Here is a 19,923-nt window from a genome sequence, read left to right on the forward strand (position 1 = left end):
AAAAAAATAAAATAAAAAAATAATTGCCTGAGTAATCCTACAGGAGAGCTACTCGTATGCAGAGATGTCCTTCAGCGAAACCCCCACAGCAGGGTTTGTGGGATCAAAGACTACGTGCACATGGGCATGTTGCCCTCTATTGGCTGGTCACTGAGCATAAGGATATTTCCATCACTACAGATACTGGCGATCTGCAGGAAGGGCAACCCCTGCAAGCCTCCCTTTTGGAACTGCAGCCCCAGTCCTAACCCCAGAGCATGTGCATTTTTTAGCTAGAAAAAGTAACCCCTGTGTGCCTGCATTCGTCAGTGAGACTCCCTTTACAATTCTGATTTTGCTTTGGTTTGTTAAAATCAAGAATCCCAGCGCTTCCCAGATTTTTTCACTGGCTACCAGTGTTGGCCATCGCCCTCCCATCTGCAGGGAGCTCTGGCAGGGCTCGCTGGCCGACGGCAGCTGGCAGTGAGGCTCTCTCAAATCCCGCTAGTAGGACGTGGCAAGCGGTACGCTGAGCTTGCTGACGTGGGGTGGCCTTTGTATTGGATGGTGAATCCCCAGCAGGGAAAGAAAAACCGACAACACACACACACACACAAACCCTTCTGAGAGATGCAAAGGTTTTGTAAAAACAGCGGTGCTGGTTTGCCTAAAATATTGCGGTAAATCTGTTGCCTTCAAGTCCCTGGGGTGGTTCAGCAATTTCACACAGTGGAGAGAGAAGGAAAGCAAAAAACCAAGCTTGCTTATATTGCCAAAATGTGCAGCGAGCCTAGCTCTAGCAGCTGCACGGCTCCTGTTGCAGCGAGGCTGCAGCCAGAGCGTGCCAGGGAGACTGCGGCTTGCTCGCTTCCCCTGCCCCCCAAGCTGTTTCTGCCTTCCTAGGGCTGTGGCCAGCATGCAGAAGTAATGATCCCACAGCAAAGACGAAGAAGAGCACTTTAAAAGGATGCAGGTGCAGGTGGCTTTGCCTTCTTGATGTGTCAAGCTAGCATGCAGCCGCCAGCATCGGGTATCCCACTTTTTAAAGTGTAGCACTAAGGCAAACCCTTGAAGCCAAAGCCCTAATCCGCTTACTCCCTGTGCTGGTTTCAGCCGACTCACCGAGTAAAACATTGTGGTCGGGAGCGCGGGCAGGCAGATCTGCCCCCTCGTAACAACGCCAGTGTGTTATGGTAATGAAGCGCCTTTCATTCATGGATCTCAAAGCGCTTTTTAAATGTAATGAATTACGGTTTATGAGCTTATTCTGAGCATGGCAAATTAAAATAAACAGAGATGAAAATTTTTAAAGGTTTTCCTGAACAATAAATTGACAAAGACTTTTTTTTTTTTTTTTTATCCTTTGGGGTATGACATTATCCTTCTGTCCCTCATGCCAAAAAAGAGAAGAAAAAAGTAGCTCAGACTTTTATCTTTCCTCATCGCACTGTAATCACCTCTCTTCAGCCTCATTTTCCCCCCAGCTTTTTATTCAAAGAACTGAAGCAGCCTTTGCTCTGCCTTGAAATTTTATTTAAAAAAAAAGGGCTGGGGGGGGAGGTAGATGAAGGGGGAAAAAAAATCCCTTTTCCTGACTAATACTAATAATACAGGTCAAAATGTCAGTCTATCTACAATTAAATGCAAAACAAAAAAGGTTTTCCCTTTTTCCCATGGTACAATAGCACTGGAATATAAATTACCAATGAAGATGAAATAATACTTCAAAGCACACAGGGAAAGGCAGCACAATGTTTACAAAGTATTTCCAACCACACGACGAACCATTGAAGCCGAGGGTAACCGATGGACTTCAGGGGGTGTCGGTGAATAGCCTAAAACTAGCATGCGGTAGGATTTCAGGTCCCTATGGTCTATGACCCCACGATATGCTTTGTTTAACAAGGGCAGCTGCAGTTATCAACAGATGTTTCAGCAATAAATAATTGGTATCATCTCAGAAAAGATCCATCTACCTGGGGAGAGGGCATAATGCTGGAAACACTGCCCCTCTATTACAGCCGCATTAATCTCCCATCTATCCAGGTCTCTCCGGGAGCTTACTGCAGGTGTTTGTCCTGGGAGAGCGCAGACAAACGCCGCGAAGCTGGAGCGCCGCGCGGGGATTATAAAGGAGGTCAACCTCTGCCATAAATTGCTGTCCGAGGCCACACACACCAAAGAGAAGAAGAAAATAAATACCCAAGGAGCAGCAACCCCCCCCCCCTACCACCACAAATTCGGGATCCCCGCGGCGTGTGGTGCTGCTGAGGCTGACGCCCTGGCTGGCAGCAGCACAGCCCTGCGCTGGGCTTCTCGCGGCTCCTCGTCGCTGTTCAGCGCCATCGTCCTCCTCAAACAAAGCCTGCTGGCCTCGTGTGGAAGTCCCATTACCCTCTTGCCTTTTCTGCTCGGGTTTTGGCCAGCTGAGGCCCCCCAAGGGATCCAGTCAAGGGATTTCTGGAAAACTGGCAGGTGACAAGTTGGGCAAGCCCTACCGCAGCGAGCAGTCCTCCCTGCCTCTCAGCAGTGCACATAATGCTTCCCAAACTCATGTTTTGTAGGACTTCAGGCTAACATTTGGCATTTTAGCATTATTACAACTCCAGATCTTCAGGGAAAAGGCAAACATCCATCTTGCTGGAAACAGAAGTGCACTGTGAACCGTATGAGCGGGCAAAGCGAGCGTGCACACTAAGGTGGGCTTAGCACCAAGCAGCTCTTCACCTGCTGCAGCTACAGGGCAGGGAGAAAACCCTCTGAAACCACAAGTAAGACGGTCTCAAGCACCACAGCAGCACATTGCCCACAACAAGAGTGTTGAACTTCATACCAGCAGATCGGGGAGCCTGGCGCTGATCATATCCTGCAGGTTTGTTTTGTCCTCGGGGCCCACGTCTCGTTTATACTGCCACTTCTCCGGCACAAAGGGCCACTTCATTTCCTTCGCCTCCTCCAGAAGGGTCCTCAAGTCATCAGGAAGCAATGCTGAAAAGGTCAAAGCGCAGGTAAGGATACGGCGTGCACAACTGCCACGATGGAGCAGCCGCCCTGCGGAGAGCATCCCGCACCCTCGCACCTTGCCGGGACCCCCACAAGCACCATCCCAGGCAGGGGGAGCTCGCCAGCCAACCCTCACCGTCGTCTGCTCTGCCCTCCAGGTAAATGGGAGCCATTGGCCATTAAAGGAGTTTTTAGCAGGAAGCAATGCGGCTGGGTGGCTGGCTGAGCGTGAGGTGCTGCTTCGGGGCAGGCTGGAGGAAACCTGAACCTCTGTGCGAGGCAAGGACTCAGGTGAGCACAGCCGGCCCTGCCTGTGTCCCTTGTCACAGCACAGGTTTTGCTCATGGCAGTAACAAAAACCAGCCTGAAAAGCCACAGCCAGCCTGGGAGACGAGTCTGGGCCGTAGATAGCAATCACACAAAGATCTAAGGGGATGCAGTGAAAAACAAGTTGTATGTTCTCGAGAATAATTATTTAATAGATCATTTGGGAAAAATAGTTGGTCTGGTGCAGCTAAGTCATTCAGGCGGGCTGAGGACCTGGCCTTTTAGGCTTGCAGGGGTGGAGGATGCCAGCTCCCTTCCTTTCAGCTGCAGCCCACGTTTAATTTTCCCTGAAAGAGCGGCAAATCTGCAGCCCCCGTGTGCTGTGCTAACCCTAGGCCAGGCAGGCTCTCTGGCCAATAAAAGTGGATTAACAAGGATTATTGACCAGATGGGGTTAATGGTGATCATCAGCTGCAGATCTAGCCCCTTCTGGCCATTAATCCCCAGAAAAAACGCTGCTTAGAGACCGTCATTGCTCTAACGAGGTAATGCAATAAATGTATTACTACATATTTTTTAATCAACCCTCTACGGATGATTTTAGAAAACACACAACATAAGAATTCTGTTTTGTGCCCAGATTGCAGTGCATTCGCCGGGATGTTTTTCCAGAAAGAGTGGTGAGTCTGATACTCAGGGCCAGCTTTCTACAAAGTCACCTTTACAAACACACCACTTCTTCCGACCTAAGTTTTCTCACTTGTTGCTGCAGCTCTGGGTATGTTTCCCGTCACACCGTACAGCACGACCACGCTGTCCCGCTGGTCTCAAGTCGCACCCGGAGAGGCTCGGCCTTCCCGGGCATGGAAAGGTGGCCGAGGGGCAAGGCCAGGGGGAGAGGAGGCCGTGCCTCCAGCTCCCGTCCTCACAGGTCTCGTAGCTCCCTGTATCCCTGTCGTGACAGCACCACAAAACCAGCGCAGGAGCAACAACACCAAAACGGGAGAAGGCGACAGAGTCAGGAAGTACAAAAACAACCAGTGGGGTGGCGTGGATGTTGGTATTCTCTCTGAAGCACACAGATGTTGCTGCTACCTTTGTTCTCCACGCCATCCTCAGTTAAACCTTAATCTGACTCCTACTAGATGCACCAAAGAACATCTTTAATATTGAACTTTTACTCTTAGAGGCCTCCTCAGCAGCCGCTACTGCCGAGCTGGTTAGAGGAGGAAGCCAGAGCGAGGCTTTTGGCAGGGTTTGGTGATCCAGGCCCCTTCAGCCATCTCTGGGGCTGGCCATCCGTATAAGCCTAGCTTCGAGCCTCACTCTGACATCTGGTTGTCACCACATGGAAATGAATGCAATTAGTGTGCTAATGATAATTACGTGGTGCTGTAAGGCAGAAACGCTGTGAGTAAACAGTATAGTCGGTGAGCTGGCATGAACAATCTTCTAGCTATCAGCTGAAATCCAGCTCCCAGAGCAAGAGTTTACTCCTGCAGCGGACAGCTGTTGTCACTGCGACTCATTAATTACGGGAGGTGGAAAAGGAGATGAACCTGTGCAGGAGTCGATTTTTAATCTGAAAGCAAACAGAAGTGCTTCACGTGTCCCATCGCATGAAGCGAGAGCAGGATCTGCTCCCCACCTCACCCCAGTTTATCCGTGCTTGTCTTTCAGCCCTTCCTGGCTCTGAACGAGCCCCGGCTAACTAACAGAGGCAGCACCTCGGTGCCTGTGCCAGGAGCATCCTCAGGCTGCTGAGAGCCGTGGTGAGCCCCGGCTGGTGCGAGCAGGTCCCCAGAGGACGGAGCCTCCCTGCGGGCTCTGATCGCCCGTTTCCTCCAGCAGCTCACCTGAAGGGCCGTGGCTAATCGAGCGGTTATGGGGGCGCTGATTTACCTTATCTGGAACTAAACTGATTATTCCTCATACGCTGCGGTATTTAATGGGAGAAAAGGGCTGAGGAGGGTGAAGGGGAAAAGCGCTCCTTGATTAGGAGTTCAAGAGCCTATTCTGAAGAGAGATAATAAAGCCTAAAAGAATTTGTGATGAGAAAACAAAGTACCCTTTGTCAAAAACAAACCAAAAAAAAAAAAAAAGAAGAGAAAAATCTTCCAGCATCCTTCGCAGAAACCTATACACCACCCTCCAGCACAGACAGGCTTAGGTGCTTCAGAAGAAGGTGGCTGACCTCCCAGCGAGAACAAGGGCGTGTGTAAAAACATATTTGAAGCAGCCCTGCACTCCCGAGCAAACAAAGGGTTTTAAAGATCAAATTGACATTATGGTCAAGCCACTCATGCGAAGCAGCACCAAACATTATTGACACCACACTGGAAAATGGATGGTACTGAAAAAGTGTAATACAAAGTAGAACCTGCACTTAAATTGAAATTTTGCAGATTTTTGCTGATGCCTTTATTTTTTTCCCCCAGGAATGTCACTTGTATCCTTTACTTTAATTTTCTGTACTTACTGAAGTTATTTTTCTGCGTGGCAGAAAGTAGTACATAACCTCCCTACCCTGTACAAAAAGGTGTAATTCACACAAGCTCAGCAATTCAAACATGGCTTTTATTTGGTGAATAAAAAAGCTGTGGCAATTAAGTTGTGTAGCCCTCTGAAAGTCTGACTCTGGACAAAACTGAACCAAGTATATTACATCCTTTCATGATCAGTGTGAGCTGGATTTCCACTGGAATTAATAACATTTTTTTTTTTTTAAACCACTCTCAAGGTATCAGGACAATGCCGAAATAAATGCTGGTTTCTAGTAAGATTGTTAGCGTTGAAACAAATGAAGAGCTCTTCCATTACAGCCCTCACTAAATCCTGCTTCCTTTCCTGGTTATTTATTCCAGCCATTAGCCAGCATGGATTTTCCTTTCAAGAGGGATACTGCAAGTTTTTTTTCTTTGGACACCACTTATAGAGGTCACACACATTTTACAAGATAAAGATTCAGGCAATGAGCTCTTTAATATATTAGGAGAAGCTGACAAACAGAAAGGGCCCTCCCCCAGCCCCTATGAAAGGAGAGGAAATATGTGCCCTTATTCAGAAGTTGCATCCTTTTTCTTTTTCTTTTTCTTTTCTTTTCTTTTTTTTTTTTTTTAATAACTGAAATTTATGTGCATCAGCAAACTTTCGGGCATTGTTCTTCCCCAACTAAACTGTTCCTTACAGCCTCATGTTTACTGAAGCCTAAAATTAGAACTGACAGCAATTCACCGCAACAAAGTGGGCTGCTTTCCCCTGCCTGCCCGCAGCCCACGTCCCATTCATGGCCCCGAAATCCAGTCATCTCTTGACTCTCATCTGCCAGGAGAATTAAAATAGGGTTGGGCCGAGGAACAACCGCCTGCCCTGGCCCTGCTGCTGCCCTCAGGGACCTCACCTTGGCACTGTTGGTATTGCTGCTCCTCTTCCTCGTGGGCGTCAGCCTTGGCCGACAGCAGGGTGTCCAGGGCACGCTTGCAGTCCTGCAGCAGTGCGGCTACCGCGCCGTGGTTGTTCATGGTGCCCGGTCCTGCTCTGCTGCCAAACCGGTGTCCCCGGGTGTGTGGCGAGTGGTTGCTTAAGAGAAGATCCCTTCTGGGTTGGGGTACCTGGTGAGAAAAAAAGAGGGGGGAAAACGATTAACGAAAGCATCGTCAATTATCTGAACGACTCAAGCAGGGGGAAATAAGAAGGGGAGTACGTGAAAATACACAATGAACTCCAAGCACTGTATTTGGGGAGGGTGCGACAAGCTCTGTGAGGCAAACACCTCTGAAGTGATGGAGAGGAGGACGGGATTTTCAAGGGCACTGCCAAACTGTGGGCAGGCAGGCAACCAGCCCTCTGTGTGCAGCTCATGCCACAGTGCTTCCACAAACACCTTCCACTACGGGGTGAAGCCCCTCGGAGCAGGGGTCTGCTTCTGTCCGAGGTTGGCTTTCCAAACATTCATCCAGATACCTGGCTCACCATGAATTTTCCACTGCAAGCCCTTCGTTTATGACATTGCCAATGGTGGTGCAGGAAAAAAATAAAAAGCTTTCCACCCCAGGCGTCTGGCTCGCTGTCTGCCAGAGCCATTTGGAACAGCTCTCAGAAATGAAATGTGGAGGAAATGCATTTTTTTTTTTTTTTCCATAGCAAAACAAATTTGGTGATGGTTTTCCTTCATGAACTACTCCCACGGTTCGAAGCAATGTGGTCAGAAACAGCCGCTGAAAACATTCCTAAAATCAGTGAAGCTGTAAGCTTCTGAAGTGGGAAGGGGAGGGCAAATTTACACACAGTGACACAGTTGGCTCTGCTGATGAAAAAAAAAACCACTTGCGTTTTAGCAGCTGAATTTCTGGACAGTGTTTTCCCTTCCGCTGCAGCTCCGGGGCAGCTGGGTCGTGGGGCTGGTGGCAGACAGCCCGTGCCGTCAGCGACACTGGGAAGAGCGAGCCGCCAGCCTGAAAAGCAGAGGGCAGAGGAGATGCACTCATGCAAAAGCAGAGCGAAGGCAGGTGGAGCAGGGCGAGGGATAGCATTCATCAGCACGGAGCCCGGAGGCAGGAGCCGGTCAGCAGGGCTGCGGCTGGCGCTGCAGATGGAGGTCAGAGAAAGAAGAAATGAGGCGAAGACGTTACAGGGGAGACGGAGGGCAGGGGCATGGGCACGCAGGAGCAACAAGGTCAGGCAGGTGCAGAGCCCCGGGCACAAACCCAGCTCTCGTGTCTGCTGTTGGGGTGCTGTCGAGGCACATGGGCTGCATCCCACTTCTCTGCGTGGACAGCTAGAAACCTCGGGTGTGGGGAAGGCAGATTTGTTGGTGTTTGTGGGATGCCCGCCCTGTGAGCACATCCACAGCCCCAACGGAGAAAAAGCACTCAGAGGAAGAGCGCTGGTTTCATTGCTGTGTTTGTGGCCCTCAGCTGGCCAGCTCTCTGCTCAGAAAGCTGTTAAAAAGCAACCCACCAGGAAAAATAATCAAATAAAACTTACAGCTCAGGTTAGAGCACTTCGGTTGGAGTCTGCACTCAGGTGCAGGTCCAGCAAAACACTGGGGTGGGATTTTGGCTGTTTGCCCTCCCCTTCAGTGCTCTCCACAAGTTTATATTTCCACCTTGCTTTCCTCCGATCACTTCTGTGTTATACATGCCCGCTTGAGAGGGGTTTTCAGAAAACGGGTGCACCTGCAGGCACTGAGGCAGCGCACGAACACGACTCCTAAGCACAGAGTCCCTCCTACAAGTCCTAGGCACAGAAACCCAGCTGGCACTGAGCAATGAAGCAGCCAGAGGCAGGGCTGGAGACACAGCTGCAGCGTGGCTCCTCCAGGAGACTGGCAGCCCCGCAACGTGCAGACATCTGTGCATGGCTACAATGCCCCCAGATCATACTTCTGGGACAAGCCAAGCCCTCTCCTCCCAAGCTGCTAGGTCTGGAAGAGCTGGGCCGGCTGCTGGTTATCCATCAGGGAAAAGCAAAGCGTCCCCCTCTGCCACAGCCGCAGTCGCACACCTATGGTGGTGTTGCTTGCTCTGCTAACCGCAGCGACATCTGCTAATTGATTTATCTGATTACACAGCCCTGCGCGGAGCAGCGCGTGGCTGTCCCACGAGTACCTCCCAGGTTGGGACGGAGCATCCCCGCCATCTGGCCCTGACTCCGCTCCTTTGTGTAATTGATTTCTCAAAAGTCCCCTTTCCTCAGGAGCCCTCTCCAGTAGCTGCCATGCAGGCGTACCTCAGACCCGCTGCTTTCTCGCAGCCCTCACAGATACACGCTCATAATCAAATTTTCTACAACCGTGCGCTAAAGCAAACGAGTGCTGGGCCACTTGCCTTTACCAAAACCCACCACGGCACTAAGAGCATCCAAGGCAGCTCGCAGACGTGCTTCAGCTTATCCACGTTGCAGCCCGAGCCCTAAAGTAGCCTTAAAGCTGGCTCGTGGAAGGCTGCGGGGCCGCAGCCTGGGAGATCACACTGGGGCTCTACTGCAAGCCAGAGCCCCGTGGCTTTGTGAGCCGCACGGCGCGCGAGTCGCACAAAGGGCGGACGGGGCTTAGCAGGGAAGCTTAAATTAGTGTAGAAGTACAGCACGTGGCTTGCCAGGATTGCAGGGATTTAACTCACCGGGAAACTGCCGGATCCGTAACAGGGATATACACAAGTCTGCGAGTGAGACGTTGTTCTTCGAGTACATTTTTTTCCAAAGAACTAAATAAACAGCATGGATGCTCAGCGCAATAAATAATGATTTACAGCAGCAGGGACAACAATGTGGTGGAACCACACAGGGCAGCGCAATAAACTGCACGCTAGTGCTCAGAAAGGAGACAGCCTTTTGAGCCCTCTTCACTAGGGGCAATGACTTGCATCATAAAATCAGCTTAAAATGCACTGGAGAACCTTAAACGATAGCAGCACCCTTTACACAGATGCCACTTTGTAAGCTGTGCTTTGTAACAGCTGTAGCGCTGAATTGCAGCTGGGGGACAAAAACAAGCGGGCAGCTTGCGGACCTGTGGCAAATCAGGGCCTGAGAGCGCAGCCAGCAGCAGAGCCAGCACAGGCTTCTGGGGGCCTTTGGGACCCTGCACTGGTCACTGGTTAGCTTTGTGACAGCACTGATAAATCCCAACACGCAGCACTTTAAGGGGATGTAGTTCTGAGACGATAAAAATTAAAAGCAGGTCCAAAAATTACTTAATACGCTAGAAAGCTGTCTAGACAAAAATGATTTCTAAGGACATGCCAACAAATGCTTTAGCTGCCACTTTCAAAACACATAATAAAAACAATTTTACATCAGACTGAGGACTTGAGCATGTTCTGGTGACAGAAAAGCTCCTTTACACCAGCTTTGTGCACAGACTATTTTTTTTAAAATTTTTTTTGAATGGTTGATGCAGCTGTTATACACTTTAAAACAGAAATGATGAAAAAACACCTCTGCCATTTCTGGTGGAGCCTGGATTAAAGCAACTTCTTGCATCGAATACGGTGAATAAAAGCACAAAAGTCTCAGGGAGAGGGAAAGTGTGTTTCTGCAGTGCCCTCTAATCGGAGCTGGGATTCAGAACAAGAGGGAGGGAGAGAGGGAGGAGGGAGGGAGGAATTGGGCGGGCTACAGAGAAATGATCTCTTTAATAAGAAATGGGCCATACTGTGACATTTCAGAGCCCTTGGGCTAGAAGACCAAAAGATCTGTCAAGAGAAAGGAATTTTAAGTTACACTGTGGATAGGAGGGAGCCTGGGAGTCAATCGGGCCAGTTTAAGACTACAATTAGCTTCAGAGGCTTGAGGAAAAAGATGTAATTGATGCATTAAATACAGCAAGCATAACAAGCATTTGTTTCTTAGACAACATCATTTGGGAAATTTTCCACGGCATTATGGTCCTGAAACACAAATTAGAGATCGCCAGACCTTTTCTTGCTGAAAATATATTATCCTAATTTTCATCTTATTCAGGCTACCCTCCAATTCCAGGGAGACTAATGAAGAGGAAGCAAAGACCTGATGAGTTCCATGTGGAGGCTACGTTTATGGATTAATCCCAACAGGGAGCAAATAAACCTTATTCCCAGAGCTCTCAGTTGGGACTCGACACAATCAATTGAGGAACGGGTAGTTATTTATGACTGAGGCTGTTTTGACTTTCAAATAAACATTTTAATTATTTTAAGTGCTATGCTGGAACTTAGAGTTTGAGCGCTGTTTTAATTTTGATGCCAGCTATGCCCTGCTCTCCTCCCTCCTAATCCCAAACCACTCTGGTCATTATGATACCATGCATGTGACCCCGATTTTCATGCCAGTAACACTTGAAAGCATTGACCAAAGCAAAATCCACCAGCCAGACTAGGGAAGAAGGAAGGCTACGTGCTGCATGTCTGCAGTGCGGAGGTCTGCCTGAGCTTCTTCGTGCTTGTGCTTGCTTTATCAGGGGCACCCCTCAGCGTGGAGCTAGTATACATGAAAAAAAGCATCCTCACAGAGATGCCAGCTCTGAAACTCGTTTGCACTCCCTGATCCACCCTCGGTGCAATATTTTTCTGTGCTTGCCTTCCCAAGCAACTTTCAACGGCTGTCACTAAAAGAGCAAGAGAACATTTATTTTTCCTTCAGCAGGTAGCAGGGAACACACACATCCAGGGCACCCTTAACTGTTCCCCATCCTGTGGATTTGTGTGGGAGCTCTCTGCAACCCTGCATTACCTGTGTCCAAAATAACAGGCTCAGCTTCATTGTCAGATTAGGCAACTTGAGGGAAAGGAAAAAAAAAAAAAAGAAAGAAAACTTGCTTAAGATGATTTAGTATCGCAAGCAAAGGTTTCAGTAATTGAGTTAATATCATCTTCCAGAGAAAGGAAATTCAGTTTCCTATTTCAGTACAACATGCTTGTGCTTTCCTAGAGCATTTACCTTGCTTGCCAGTACATGGAGGCTTTGCAACGTGAGAGAGACAAGAGTGTTAAAAAACAACAACAAAATCCATTTGCTAGGGGACCTATCTATTTATTTATTTATTTAACTCCTCCAGCTTAAAGATTAGATGTTTTATTTCGGTAAAGCTGGATATACCAACTGGCATTGGCTGTATTAAAATAAGGAAGAACCTCAATCAAAAAGCCTCTCCTAAGGCAAGCTTTCTTGTTAATATGCACCAACATGAAAGGCTTTCTTTTCATCCTATACAACTACAGTGTGTGTAAATTGCAGGGGGCTCATTGGCATAAATCTTGGCTGTGACCTCTGAGGTAAACTGGATTTACATTACTTTCTGACAAGAATTAAATGAAGGCCTTGTGGATATATGAACAGCCTTCTAGACTGCAACAGATGGGCACGAATGTGCTCCCTAGGCAAACTATCAGTGACATCTGTGTCCTCCAAATTCTGGTGGTCTCAGCCAATTAGCAGGCAAAAGGGGGGAAAAAAAAGGCAGCCTCTTCACAGCTCCCCCAGCCAGAGCTGAGCAGAAGTGCTTCTGTTTAGAAATGGGATCAAGAACAGCCTCCAGCAGCACGGGGATGGTTATCTGCCTGGGCACAACACGACAGAAAGCGCTGGGGTAATTAGAACGGATATTAATATGGATACAGAACAAATCCCAGCTTCGGCTAAGCCTGCGTAAGACCAGGGTAATGGGCTACCGTGATGGATTTACCCTGATATAATGACAGGCAGAGCTTTATCCACGCTAAACGCGGAGACGGGTCCAAAGCCCGCCCAGCGCTTACTGCAGCCGAGCTGAGCATTGCAGGAGCCCAGCTTCAGCCTCACAGACCTCCAGCCCCACAGACCTCAATCCCCACAGACCTCCAGCCCCGTCCCCCTGCAGCACTGATGGCTGAACCCAGCCATGAAGCTGGGGCCTGGCGCCCACCAAAAGCACCTGTTGTTTTGCCCCAGCAATGGCTTCCCAGAGAGGCCAGGACGTTTGGGCTCCTTCCCCTCATTGCTGCTATCTCATGCACTGCTAGGGGATGCCAGAAAAAGGGAATAACCGAGGGGAAGATCAATAAATTAAAAAGTTCTAAAAAAAAAAAAAAGACATAATGAATTTGGTACAGCACATATTTTTAGATCAAAGATGCCTTTGAAGTGACAAACCCCTAATCCATAAACCACTGAAGCACTTCCTTTCTCTCCCAAACTACTTGTTGTCAAATAAAATGGAAGTTAAGGAAATTATCTTTATCTGAAAATGGCCAAAAGAAGCCATCACCTAATGACAGCCTTGTCAAAATGACAATTGGGGAAATTGTTAGGCAGGCGAGGCCTAACGACTGGAGGACTAAGCTTGCTGTTTGCTCTAATCTGGTCAGGCAGGCCCCACACAATTCCAGCCAGCTTGCTGTGTGAAACAGCCAAGTCTTTGTCAGCGTGAACAGGGGCTGGGAAGACTTCTCTTTCATGAATATGTATCACCACCCCTCCACGTCTAGAGAGAAAAATGCCTTCAAAATTAAAATGTATATTTATATATATTTATGTATATAAAAAATAGACAAGACACTACCACCAAAAAAATCGCCAAACAAAAAAATCCTAAACTATGGCACTGTGCAGGGTGAAAAACTACTTAGTAATAAAAGCTGCCATTATGAAAGCGGAGCCAGAAAGACCTTCTTCCCAAAGGCTTTCCTCAGACTCTGATTCCCCAGCACGAGGGGAGGAGGCACTTCAAGACACCACAAAAGCAAGATGTCCCCTTGGGGTTTATGAGGCCTACCACTGCGCTCTGCATGGAGAGCACGCCCGAATGTGCTGTGTGGGTGTCAAAGCCCAGGCCAGGAGCCTGCTGATGCTGCAGGGCCCCGTGTCCACTCTGCTGGCTTGTGCCAGGGGACATTGCACCTAGCAGTCCAAGATCTTCCGCTGGCAAAGGCTGCAAGGCCGGGCACTGAGGCAGCATCATATCGGGGCACCATACGGCCTACGTGACTTTAAATTACACGGCATACACAACATTAAAAATAAAGATGACTCCTGGTGTAATAAGCACCATAATAAATCACTATGGTGAGTTAATGTTATGAGAGTGGTCTCCTCTACATGCCACAACACAGCCGAGGCTTTTAGAGGTGGTCAAGTGCTCACAGGAGGGCAGTTTTCTGAGGGGTGTTCATGACACTCTGCAAACGCAGTCCTTTACAACATCTCAAGTCATGTAGTTTGTCATCTCAAGACATCTCCCCTTGAAGTTCGGGGCTTTTTAAACATATGTACCATATTAATCTTCAAAAATTCAAAAGACTGACATAAAACTGAAGGAGGAGAGCCACATTGAGCCTACTGGACTGCCAGTTGAAACTAACAGACAGAAAATGACAAAAAAAAAAAAAAGACAAAATGGCTCACAAACACAAGTCAGAAATATTGTATCTCTGCAGGATTCATGCTGAAACTCATTTAAGCCCAAACATGCTATTTAGAGCAACAGAATGGCAGGCAGGGTGAGAATGCAGGATTGAACCAAGATCACACTTGTTACAGAAAACCCCAATTAAGATATTTTAAGATGTGGTGAGTTCTGTCTCTGCTGGAGAACTATAACATTATTAAAGTATTCACCAGCATTGGAAAAGTTACTTTTAAGTGTTTGTTGTTATCTTCTAAACTTTTCATGTAAGACTTCAAACCAGACCTTAATTTATTATGGATTGTGGTGATACTACAAACCTCACTTTTTCTTCAAGTAACAAACAGAATATAAAAGTTTGACTTCCAGCAGAGATATCAAGACACAATGCTCAATTTTGAGGGTTTACAATATTATGCAATGTTTGCTGTAGACATTACCATTTCATTAGCATATTCTACTTTACATGAAATCCAGCAATGAATGCTGTCCCTGATCTAAGGCTAATCCTCTTTAAAGAGCTACAGGCTATATTACATGTGGCCACAGCCACAGTTGTGCCATGGCTGAATCACTTTGAAGCCTATTGAACAGTGTTCCCTTGTGAGACTATACACAAACCCGTAAACCAATGCTGCCTGTGCTGTGAAATCCTACTGTTTTTCATCACCGAGATTTTTTTTGTAAGGGGCAAAAACCACCCTAGTCCCAAGTGAGGGAAGAGATACAAGGCTGCCTTCACCACCTCTAAATGACAAGTTACATCTGAAGCATATATGCCTGAGGTAATGCAAATACCTCGCTCCTAAACACCAATAAATGGCTCACAGGGATGCTCTGTCTCACAGACAGGCTTCTGAAATACGGCAGGTTACCATGGCTCAGTCTTTGAGGCTGACAGCCAATATAACCTGGAGTGGGAAGGAGATGGAAGGTGTTGAAGTGAGAATATTTACTGAAACGTGGCTCCCTCCTGTCTTCTCTTTCTGCATTTATTCCACCTCAGACCCCTTTCTGTGGAAAGGCTCAGGTTTATTTCAGCAGGCTTTGGTTCAGGCCTATTTTTTGGTCACTTAGTTTTAGGATGCCAGCTAGAAAGCAAGAGTGATATCACAATGACTGACCAGAAACTACAATTAAAGCCTACATCTGAGGAAAACTATATGCCATATATAAATAAAAGTTTATTTTAGGGCTTATTTTAACTCTTCAAAATAACTTTCATTTCACTGGAGTCTAGAACAATTGTCACAGTGTTTATATGCCAATGGATCTGCTTCAGAACAAAAGAAAAGAGATTTTTCAATACAGAAAATATACCTTATCATTGTTAGAATCTTATCAATTCCCAATACAGTATTTAAAATACTCACCGCTAGACAAACTATGTGTTGTGATGCCTTTGATTAGAGCTGATACGTGGCCACCTTGAGAAACCACAGCTTTGGACAGTTTCCACAGTTTAGGTCTTTAGAACAGGAAAGAGCAAAGAGCAGAGAACATCAAGCTGAAGTGCGAGGGTTAGCATCGAGGGAGAACATACTTTCCTCAGCCGTAATCACTGCAGGGAACCTGAACTATTGTTTTAGTTCTTGCAAGGAGCACTCTCAGGTCTCTCAACGGCCAGAGCTGGTCAGTAGGATTATAAAGGTTAATAATTCCATCATGTAATAGTTGTAACTCACCAAGTCTTCTCTTGTTTAGATCGTCAGTGTGAGATTTGATATAAAAGATGGGCTTCCACATGCATGCCCTCTATCGCACAGAGCTAAGCCAGGGTGTCTCACTGCATGCTGTGCTACCTACAGCGACACAGACTTCTCTTCAGCAAGCCTGTTTAAGGTCCAACCACATGTAGCTTGTGAATCTGATAAGGTCAACAACTGAGATATCAGGGAGACTCTCCAGGTGAGGTTCAGAGGTTATCTGCAGGCAGAAAAATGTCAGAACAATACATGGATTGCATACTTCTTGTAAGCAATTACAGAAGGAAAAGCTTTATCTGTATGCCAAGTATTTTCTCTTTCTGGTTTGAGTGAAGTTCCACAAAATAACAAACGCGAGACGTCTATGCCAGCTGTAAGTGTAGTGGCCTACAACCAGGGGATCAGAACTTCAACCAGTAAATCACCTCCAGGTAACAAAAGAAGGGAGATGACCACCAAATAACTGAAAGCTGGACTCCCAGTTATTGGTAAACAAAGAGAACTCCAGTCGGCTCACTAACAAAAACCCCACAGCTTTCTAACTATTTTTAGAAAACACAGGGGACTCTTTTATTCAACAGCTAGGAGGAATGAGCACAGCTACAATCAGCAGCTGTGCACAGAGCACTCATCCCCAACACGTTCCTAAGTTACACAAATGATTTTTAATTTCCAGCTCTACTGAAATTCATTAAGACACTCTCCTCTGAGAAACGTGATGCTTCATCATGCCTAAGTCTGCAGTCTTTGTTCTAACTTAAAAAACAACAATAACAACAAAACAACAACAACAAAAAAAAAACAAACAAAAAAACAGGGAAGAGCTGACAGTTTTTCTTTTGTATTAGGGCTAAAAGATGATTTGCTTTTAATTTTGAGCAAGAAGCAAGCACCTGCTCTACGGCATCAAACCTCCCTTACTTTCCTTTTTCCACTCCTTATCCCATGAAAGCTGGACTTACAGGAGCTCTTTCCCACAGAGCTGCATGAACCTTCCTCCAAAGCCACAGCTGTCAATAAGAAGGGACTCCAAGGCACACGGAACATCTCCGCCTCTTTTCACAGCATCCCCACTATATTTTATCTCTCTGGCCCTCAGTTATTTCTGCCAGTTATTTGTAAAGAGGGCAGCCATCCCTTAGCCAGAGTAAGGAGGGAAATGCTGAGGCCCTACTACTGGGTCAGTTCTCAAGGATCTTGCAGTGTGACGCCAACAGAGAGAAGTCTGTTCCACTTCCCAGCTTCTTCCTGGTATCTACCATACTTTCTTGCTGCCCTGTGACTGCGTGGCTCCATTTCACAGGTGTCTGGGCTTGAGCAGCAAGGGCAGACTGGAGAAGAAGTAGAAACAAGGACAGCAGGGAACAGGAAAGCACCCAGACAGAGGGAGAAAAGCCCCACTGACAAAACAAAGGGTGGAGGGAACAACAGAGTAGTAAGAAACAATATCAGGAGGATGGTGAGACAGAAGGACCACAGACAGCAAGAGAGGAAGGAGATGGAGAAGAAATTGGGGTAGCAGAGAGGCACAATAGAAATGAAGGGGAGAAGCTAGAGGGGGGAAAACCAGGACATGCTTGGAAGAAGGACAAAGGGCAGACGATGTGGACAGAAAGAACACGAGAACTGGGACAGTGGTGTAAGTAAAGTCCACCTCGTAAGAAAGGGTGCTCTTTGCTAGTCAGAATGAACTCCCTCAAACTGACTTTGTTCAGGTTGGATGAGAGGGAAATGGAAAAGTTCTTTTGTCCTGAGTAAAGAAGGCACAAAGAAGTAAATAAAACAAGGGGGGAACTGCACTCCTTTTTCCTCTGGAATTTCTCTTCACTGCTTTGTGGTTCCTGCAAGTGCAACGTGAAATTTCAGTGAAAGCAACGCCTTCTTGTGCTTATCTCCTCCTCTCACACCGAGATCCAGCTGAATATCCTGCTTTATACTCGGACTGCATGTCTTTGAGGAGGGACTGTTTCTTTTCCCATTGAACAGGAGGCACTTGGCTGCTCTAAGGTCACAACAACTAATTGCAGAACCTAGCTATAGGTTGCTGCGTGCTCTGATACGCTTCTCCCAAATGAACTCTTGGAAGTTACCACTGAAATGACTACCATTAACTTGAAGTGTCAGAAGAGCTCTTGCAATACAAAATGCCATTTCCCGCTGCCTGATCAAACATTGCCACCTACCGGCCCCCCCATGCAAGCCTGTGCTGGACACTACGGGGATATTATTATTTCCCAGCACTGCGGATGTGCAAGCAAACGCATCCACCCGACAGCATTTCGCAGCCCAGGGCTGTGACTGTCCCTCCTGCTGCCTGGCTCTGCACATCCCCAAAGGGCTAAGGATGACCCAGGTCACCCCTGTGCTGCACAGGGGGACCACTGCAGTGCAGTGGCTGCGTGCACCCCGCCGCGGAGCTTGTTGGGGCCCATGAGGCACATGTCCAGCACCTCAAGGTGAGGTGCTCAGTGCTGGGGAGCAAGCAGACCGTGAGGGTGTTCAGAGACGTGCTGGGGGATGAGCAAATGGGGAGACCTGGGGAGACATGGGGTGGTAACTCAGCTATTGCACTCTTCACGGGCTGCCTGCTAAGCTTGCCATGCAAGGATGCACTTCAGATATGGTGTCTGAAGCAGGAGCACGCTGCTCATGTCACCTCTTGGTGAGCGTTCAACCCTACAGAACGATGGCATCTCAGCCCATTTGCCTTAAAAGCAAGAAGTCATGTGTTCGCATCCACTGCAAGCATTTTCTAAGGCAAAGTTTGACATAGAAGGTCTCACTTCAGCATTCACACAACACCGCTAAGAAAGCTACAGCACCAGGGAGTGAGAAATCCAGCTGCCAAAAGAGGGTCATCAGCAAAGCACAGAAATTGCACTCAGCATTTACAAGCTAGTTACCCGGCACACCTAAATCTCTCCTGTTGCATGGTGGCAAACCCGGTCTGAAGCTGTGACACCCACACCTGTAAGTCCAGCTATGGCAGGGCTGGGCAGAGCGGCAGTAAAATCTCAGCGCCACTGAAATCAGGCCAGACCTGCTGTTGATCCAACAGGATAAGGACGCTTCCATGACGTTAAGGTAAACAGCAGAGAAAAATAGCAGGTGTCAGACTGGCCCAGGCTGTTTCTAGTCTCAGGTCTTGCCCTGCACATGGATCCACAGAACAGCTTTTAGGCAGCAAAAGAAACACAACTATGAAGAGTGGGATTCCTAAATATCCACACACCGTTATCAGTGAGTTCCCAGCTTTTGAATAGGCTAGGCAGATCACTAACCACTGTGCCACTTGCTCAATGGGCCAGAGCAAACAAAAAAAAAAACCAACAACCAATCCCAAAAGACCAAAACCTCACATTGGGATGCTTTACTGAATGTTCCTAAAACTTGTTAAAGCACTGGGAGGAAGTTTGGAGAACGGGTTTTCATGTTTAGTCACTTAGAAAGAATTAGCTGGAACACAGATATCCAAAGGGAGTGCTTTCACTCACCAACCCGGAATACACTTTCTATGATTCTTACGACCTAACATGAACTGCCCCAAAATAGGAAGAAACCAACTTCCCTTCAGTGACTCTCAGCTTCTCAAAAAGTGATCCTGACTGAAAGCAACTTAAGGGTTCCTAGTATTTTTCCATTTTCCAGATTTGCCTGTTTGGGATCTAGACTTACCTGAAACCTTAGGAATCAGACCAAAGCTGTTAGAAAAACAGCACAACAACCAACCCTAACCACCTCAGTCTTTCAGCCTACCATAGTTACTCATTACGAATACATAATTAGCCCAAGCAGATAGCCTTGCTAATATGCCACTGATAAACACACAGACACACTGGATGCAGGAAACCATAAATTTAAAGTTACAAGCAGGCCTTTTTCAGGAACTTCCTTCTCCCTTATTACTGGCAAGGCAATGAACATGGGTGTCTGACGCACAGCCAGACAGAGGGCATCCCGAGAGGAAAGCACGGCTCCAACCCACTTCTATTTCCACGTCCAGCACTGTTGTTGCAATCCAGTCCCAGTGCCTCGTCCACTGCGCCACGCTGGCCAGCTCCGCAGGCTTTGCACTTCTATTTGCAGTTTCACTACTAAAGGAAATTC

General features: G+C 47.4%; 1 protein-coding gene across 15 annotated transcripts in view; it reads right to left on the bottom strand.

The window, feature by feature from the left end:
• Nucleotides 1–19,923, bottom strand: part of ALPK1 (alpha kinase 1) — a 41,139-nt gene that overhangs the window by 20,708 nt on the left and 508 nt on the right. Inside the window, exons 2-6 of one of the 15 annotated variants that reach the window (XM_080591289.1) lie at nucleotides 19,802–19,910; nucleotides 15,484–16,036; nucleotides 11,461–11,505; nucleotides 6,650–6,860; nucleotides 2,813–2,967 (exon numbers count right to left, since the gene is read on the bottom strand). In XM_080591289.1, the coding sequence (XP_080447415.1) occupies nucleotides 2,813–2,967; nucleotides 6,650–6,860; nucleotides 11,461–11,490 (396 nt within the window). In that variant the 5' untranslated portion in view covers nucleotides 11,491–11,505; nucleotides 15,484–16,036; nucleotides 19,802–19,910. Of the gene's footprint in view, nucleotides 1–2,812; nucleotides 2,968–6,649; nucleotides 7,704–11,460; nucleotides 11,506–15,483; nucleotides 19,911–19,923 lie in introns of those variants that run through there. The other 14 variants (XM_080591296.1, XM_080591297.1, XM_080591298.1 and 11 more) reach the window with 14 other exon arrangements.

This window comes from Anser brachyrhynchus, assembly GCF_964034855.1.
Source record: "Anser brachyrhynchus genome assembly, chromosome: 4".
Classification (NCBI taxonomy): domain Eukaryota; kingdom Metazoa; phylum Chordata; class Aves; order Anseriformes; family Anatidae; genus Anser; species Anser brachyrhynchus.